This window comes from Penaeus chinensis, chromosome 21, assembly GCF_019202785.1.
Source record: "Penaeus chinensis breed Huanghai No. 1 chromosome 21, ASM1920278v2, whole genome shotgun sequence".
NCBI lineage: Eukaryota > Metazoa > Arthropoda > Malacostraca > Decapoda > Penaeidae > Penaeus > Penaeus chinensis.
The window spans coordinates 9,424,605-9,432,000 of record NC_061839.1 but is presented as its reverse complement, the minus strand read 5'-3'; the positions used below and the strand labels follow the sequence as shown (position 1 = coordinate 9,432,000).

The window sequence follows — 7,396 nt, the reverse complement described above, 5'->3', positions numbered from 1 at the left end:
GGTGTTTTCCTGTTACTTCTTCTCTTTCTTTTCTTTTCGTTTATTTTCTTTCATTTCTGTAGCCTCTAGTATTTGTTGTAGCAAGCGAACTTATGTAGTTATTTTCCCTTTATTTCCATTCTCTTCTCTTTTTTTTTCCCTTCCTTTTTTCCATTTACAGGTGGGAAGGGAACGAAGTTACGTCATACAAGCGGTCCTCTCTCTCTGCTCCCCCTCCCTCCTTCCCTCCCTCCCTCGCTCCCTCCCTCCCTCCGACCCAGCCCGACCCCCCCACCCACCCCCCACCTACCCTTGGGCCACAAAAGGGCACCAACAACAAGGCTATTGAGGACCCGCAAGACACTGGCGCTTGCAGGAGTGATCATAGCTTTGTTGGCCCTCGATAGGATGATATGTCTGCTATGCTAGGGAACTTGGTTGAGTTTTGATTTTTTTTTTGCTCCTCTGGTATAGAGACTAACAGACAAAATATACAATTTATCCATTGTCCGTTAGCATCATAAAACAGACATATAGTTGAACACAAACGCTGAGTTAGTTAGAGATAAACGGTATCTGGATAACAACTCTCTGTCTCTGGATCTCTCTACATCTCTCTTTCTGTCTTTCTTTCTCACTCCCTTCCTCCTTCCAACTTCTCTCTCTCTCTCTCTCTCTCTCTCTCTCTCTCTCTCTCTCTCTCTCTCTCTCTCTTTCTCTCTCTCACACACATCTTTTTCTCTATCTCACCTTTCCTCCCTCCCTCCCTCTCTCTCTCTCTCTCACACACACACATTTTTTTTCTCTCTCTCACCTTTCCTCCCTCCCTCCCTACCTTTCTCTCTCTCTCTCTCTCTCTCTCTCTCTCTCTCTCTCTCTCTCTCTCTCTCTCTCTCTCGCTCTCTCTCTCTCTCTCTCTCTCACACACATTTTTTCTCTCTCTCACATTTTTTTATCTCTCTTACCCCCCCCCCCCCCCTCTCTTTCTCTCTCTCTCTCTCTCTCTCTTTCTCACTTTTTTTCTCTCTCTCACATGTTTTCTCTCTCTCACCTCCCCCCCCCCCCCCTCTCTCTCTCTCTCTCTCTCTCTCTCTCTCTCTCTCTCTCTCTCTCTCTCTCTCTCTCTCTCTCTCTCTCTCACTTTTTTTCTCTCTCTCACATGTTTTTTCTCTCTCACCTTCCCCCCCCCCCTCTCTCTCTCTCTCTCTCTCTCTCTCTCTCTCTCTCTCTCTCTCGCTCTCTCTCTCTCTCTCTCTCTCTCTCTCTCTCTCTCTCTCTGTCTCATCTCAATCCTACCACAGATTTCTTTAGAAACAATATACACTTTATAATTCAGAATTTCGAATAGGTTAAGTCTTCGACTCTTCCCAGTTATGGTTATCAGTACAAAAATAATCGTGCGTCTATTTATTTAGCTCCATCTAAAATTCTTATTGCTGGGAGCAGGGAAATAAAACTAATATATGGAAAAGTCTTTTAGGCTTTAAGAAACTTATGGGTGTTGATTTAAGTACCCCTTAGAAATTACATATTCCATGTACTAACATTTGTGCATTACCTGTTGTTTTGCTATCTCATAGCCACCCCTTGATAAATGCACAGTAACTGCAACGTCTCCCCATAGTTACGAACTTCAATGTTGCTTACGGTCTGTTTTGGTCCCCTTCTTATACAAATCCTCTCTACATCTACAACAAACTAACACTTTTGCTAACTGTGGAAAATCACATACTTCGCTTGTCCTTTGAGCTTTATAAAGACACTTCGTTAGGCAGTATCAGGCCAGCGATTCCAATGTTCTTACATGTTTATGTGTTTTTCAAAGTCTGTACATTATATATACACATACTTTTCGTTACAAGGTACTTGCTCTGCACTTTGTAACAAAGCTTTCACATCTCAGAACTTAAGAACTTTCAGTAATGTTTGACGTATAAATACACCAATGAGAGTCTGTAGTGTTTCTCAGGTCTACTATTATCAACATTTGCTACCTGATAAAGGAATATACGTATCCCTTGCAGTACTTCTACTAATGTCATGTTTTTCTAATAGTTAAAGCTACAAAAAGAAAAAAAAATCATATTCATTTCACAGTCCACGTTTATGATAAATGGATTGCTCTCTTTCTCATGCAATCAGATAAGAAAGTTCGTGCAAGGGCGTCATTACCTATGTATATACTAGGATATAGCATTAATTATACTAAAATACATTACAAAAGCTTGTATCTATTCAGATGTCCTTAATTCATCACATGGTAAAACGTTATTTCATTTCTATTTGCAACATAAGATTTCCCAATAAGTAGATTCATTTAACGAAACCTATACAGAATATGCCATGTCTATTAAATATAATTTGAAATTACTATGACTATATTATTCTAATTTGAATTACAACATCCTACGCGGTACCTGCACGTCTTATAGCTATAACTTAAGAGTAAACAACACAAAGACAACAAGTCATTCTTCACAACATCACAAACAAAACACAAATCACTTCTCTCATGCTGCAAAGCATATTCCACTCCCCCACGCTACGACAGACAAAACTATAGAGCAGGATGCATTATTTATACGGAAACAGAGACAGGGAGAGAACGAAGAAAAAAATAATACTCGACTTACATCTCACATATCATCTGGATAACAACACGTTCACACGCGATCTGCAGAGCAATCCTAGTTTACGGCTACAGGACACAGCCATAAGAGAAACACGAAACACATAACTTACCACACGCGTTACTCAAGACACAGCAACAGCCTCTCACACAAGCCATACACACGTACATGAATCACACTCTGTGGGACAGGCCGAAGCTATTCATACACACAAAGCACGACCTGCATCATGATTGGCTATCTCCCAGACACTAAACCATCTGTCTCCTTCTCCCCCCCCCCCCCCTCCCGCAACTTCCCCCAACCCCCCTTCCCTCCACGACACAAACAAACACGACACAAACGGTAGCACGAACAACACCGTCCCCTTGTACCAACCTATAAAAAGCAATGGCCTCCAACTAACGACGATCTTCTCTCTCCTCTTCAAAGGTCGAGAGGGCAGTGTGAGGGAGGGAGGAGAAGCACCAACACGAGAGGACGCGAGGCGGCCTATCTTCGTTCCCTTCTCTACCAATTATCTCCAACCTCAACCAACTACCACTACTCCACCACCACCGCCACAACCACCACAATACCACCACCAACCATCACCGTCAGCATCAACCTCTTCTGGCAACAGGATCTGTTTGCAACACGATCCCTTCATCCCGGCGGCTAGCCAATGTTGTGTAGTGAAGTTGCACGCCTGAGAGAATCTCTGGAAACCAGAGAGATGAATTATTAGAAAATAGGAAAAAAACATTAGAGTGAAAATTCAAGAAAGTCGTGCACTAACAAATCGTACATTAATAAGTAGAATTACTGCTTAGTGTAATTTTGCTACAATATTTTTGTGATATGAAATACCGTTTTGTTTTCCGTTAGTCAGTTACGCATCCTTTCCACACCCCTGTTGATGTTCGATTAGGCAGCAGAAAACATCATTACCGTTTAACCTATTTAATTTGATTGTGAAGAATAATACGTAGAGAATACGTGTTTAGAGTTTCATACGAAGCCCGGAATCGTTTCGGAAGCTCCTTGTTCTCAGCAGTCGCCTCTTGATCTCTGCCCGTAATCTCAAGTGCCCTTCACTCTCTAATGTGAAGAGCCATCGACGTCGGCCTGCTCTCATTACTAAACAAAACCCAGGCAGGTCGTCCCAGATCGGGCGCACCTTCAGTAAAAGGAAAGAGAGGGAGGAGGCAGATTTTAATTGCAGGCCATCCCACAGACGAGATTGATAAGGCATGAACGCATGTGGGTCCGGGAAGGTCAGTACTGAATGGACAAGCATCGTTATCATGTCATCTTGAATGATTGCAAACATATCTTTTAAAATGCCTTGTAAAAATACTTGTTTCGAATAACGAGATAAAACCCGGATTTCCATTAACTGAAATCTACCACAGAAGTTTCGACTTTTAAGAAAGAAAAAGAATTCACCAAAATGTCCTTTAAAGACACGGTAAAGAATTTCGTAGTGCCAGGGGTCAACCTGAGCCTCCAGGAGATATGGGACGCACTATACGACTGCATGAAGGAGCCTCGAGTGCAGAGGAAAATAGTGCTGGTGATTGTCAGCATCGCGTTGTTGCTGGATAACATGTTGTATATGGTCATTGTGCCCATCATTCCAGACTACCTGCGAAGGATTGGTTCTTGGACGACACATCTGGAAGGAGGGAGTATGATTAGGTACAATGAGTCTAGCATCAGGTACTATGCCAATGCTACGGGGAACTATACAGTAACACCAAAGCCAAAGTATATTAATCAGGTCACTGTGTACGAGGGAGAAGACACAGCTATAGGGATTCTCTTTGCCTCCAAAGCTCTTATACAGCTTATGGTAAACCCCATATCAGGTACCATCATTGATAAGGTCGGGTACGATATTCCTATGACCTTTGGGCTCATTGTTATGTTCTTATCGACAGCCATCTTCGCATGTGGCCGCTCATACGGTGTGCTCTTCTTCGCCAGGAGTTTACAGGGCGTTGGTTCAGCATTTGCTGATACGTCTGGCTTGGCTATGATTGCCGATACTTACACAGAAGAATCAGAAAGGACAAAAGCCCTTGGTATAGCCCTTGCCTTTATATCATTTGGTTGCCTGGTTGCCCCACCGTTTGGTGGCACTTTATATCAATTTGCTGGGAAAGAGATGCCATTTTTGATTCTAGCTTTCGTCTCGCTATTCGATGCGGTGGCACTGAGGTTAGTTATGAGACCTATAAGAGATCAAAAGAAAGAGCTCGGCATGGAGCACAAGAAAGGAACGCCTATATTTAGGCTCTTCATGGATCCATACATCCTTTGCTGTGCAGGAGCTCTCATGATGTCTAACGTATCGTTAGCTTTCCTTGAGCCTACCATCAGCGTGTGGATGATGGACAACATGGAGGTGGAAGAATGGCAGTTGGGCATGATCTGGCTGCCGTCATTCTTCCCTCATGTCGCTGGGGTCGTCTTGACTGTGAAGATGTCAAAGAAGTATCCGAACTACCAGTGGATGATGGCTGCCGGAGGCTTAGCATTAGAAGGAATCAGCTGCTTCTTCTTGCCGTTTGCAACAAATTACTGGGTCGTGATGATGCCCATATGTGTCATATGCTTCGGCATTGCTCTTATAGACACGGCCCTTCTTCCTACGCTGGGATACCTGGTGGACACCCGGTACGTCAGCGTTTATGGCTCTATCTATGCTATCGCGGACATCTCTTACTCTCTCGCCTATGCGTTTGGACCGATGATTGCTGGCAGTGTAGTGACAACCATTGGTTTCGTGGCACTCAACATCGGCATCGCCCTTTCCAATCTTTTATACTGCCCCATACTTTATTCCCTCCGCCACGTGTATGACTATAAGCCCTTCGAAGAGGAAGGCCAAGAACAGCTGAACATGCAAGATCCTCCTCAAGGCGATTTCCAGACTTACACCATGCAGGAGGGCCAGCAAGTGCCTGGAGGAGATAAGAATCACCTAGAATTTTCAAAACTCTCCAAAGGACAACAAGAAAATTATGGCACTTATGAGGCTATGGAAATGCAAGTTACAGACTACAATAACCAGGGAGCAAATGGTCACGTAACTAGTGATAACAGAACTGTGACACAAAGGCCGGTGGACAACAACCCATTCAGGCAACAGCAGATGCAGCAAGGAGGAACTTTCCATTACGACCAGTAAATACAATATATTGTTGATCTAGTAATGTATTTGATAAAAAAACGAAATAAAACCTGGAGTTATGCACCCATGCTTCTTATGTGTTATTGTATATAGAGGTTGAAATGTGCAAAATATTCACAGTTAAGAGTCACAAATTCATAAATGTAACTTTATTGCAATTTTGTAACATTATTTATTTTTCTGTAATGCAATAGCATACATGAAGTGGTGTACGCACAGTGAGATATAAACTTTTATATTATTTGGAAAAATTGTTATTACTGGTTGGTTAATGATACCTGTCAGATGAACTATAACATGTACAGAGGGAATGTTGTTATGACATTTATGCTGCATGATATAATGAATGCACAATATTCTATGTTGGTCGAGGATATCTAAACTTCAGATCAAGCGCTGGTTAGTTACTTTCCTGTTTCCAGTATCAGTACTAGTTGATGTAGTTATAGTTGTACATAGTTAGAATCTATTAAAGAGTTAGGGACACCAGCACCCAAGACTCTGCTATGGGTTCCGTTAGATTCTGTTTAGCCTACACAATGCTTAGAGTACTTTGCAACGGTACCGCCAGTTCATCGTGTTTATTTAGCAAACAAGCAGAAAATATGTCAATTAACCATTTCTTGGTGGAAAATAAAGATTCAATATGAAAGAAATAGATGCCTTATCGTTAAAATAATATCCTAAAATAGTGAGAGTGGCTTTGTCCAATCCATTGTCATCAGAACACAATATACAGCCATAGAATCTATCATCAAAATGCAATGCCCAGTGATGACTTATCATCTCCGCGCGACAGTAGTCAATGTCATATTTCGTTATGTTACGGTCACCGTATGATAGCTTTAATTCGTCGTAGAGATAGGAAGGTCCAAGAGTTTTCTGTTACAAGCCGTTTGAATTCAAAATCCGACCATTCCCATATGACCGTTAATCGCCAAATGATTCGAACATGGCGGAGTGTTGGTGTGTGTGGCAGTCCCTAACGTTAGCCCCATCACGAGCCGTCTGCACGCAGTTCTTATGGTAGCCAAGCTCACGAATCACTCTAGAAACTAGAATCTAGAATCTTTTTAAATCGCCAAGTACTTCCGAATCCTCATTTAAAAGAATTGATATGTGTGACCATTAAAAAAATAATAATAATCATGTAGTTCCAGCGTTCTATTGTTCGTGTTGATGGATATATATGTAAATGTATTAAAGAGTTCGAACGTGTTATGTTAGTCATCCTTTTCATTGTATGGACACCCAAGTGACCCCAATCAAAATATAAACTTTTTATGAAATTGGCATTAAGTGAGGCTTCGGAAACCTTGGGCTATCAGTTATTAGTAATCTTGGATGATATATTTATATAGAATCATTTGTGTTGAATGTGAGGCCTTCGATTTACATCTTACTTAACCATATCAGTAAGAAATTATCAGAGAAAGAAATTGATCACAAATTTGACAGAAAAGTCAGATTCGACCGTTATTAAGTCAACGCAGTACAACATTTATCTTTTCTATTTATCTTATCGGTTTTTATATGAGAGTTTATATGCATCAAGCAAAGCGAAGATTTCGTAAAGCCATGTTTAATAGGTGAGCTGAACTGACTTACC

The 7,396-nt window shown here is 41.7% G+C and overlaps 1 protein-coding gene across 1 annotated transcript in view; it reads left to right on the top strand.

Annotated features, from left to right (window-relative positions):
• LOC125036357 (vesicular acetylcholine transporter-like) overlaps nucleotides 1-7,006 on the top strand; it is a 150,069-nt gene extending 143,063 nt beyond the window's left edge. The window contains exon 3 of the mRNA XM_047628923.1: nucleotides 3,042-7,006. Within this exon, the coding sequence (XP_047484879.1) occupies nucleotides 4,042-5,784 (1,743 nt within the window). The 5' untranslated portion in view covers nucleotides 3,042-4,041 and the 3' untranslated portion in view covers nucleotides 5,785-7,006. The remainder of the gene's footprint in view (nucleotides 1-3,041) is intronic.
• The last annotated feature ends 390 nt before the right edge of the window (nucleotides 7,007-7,396 follow it).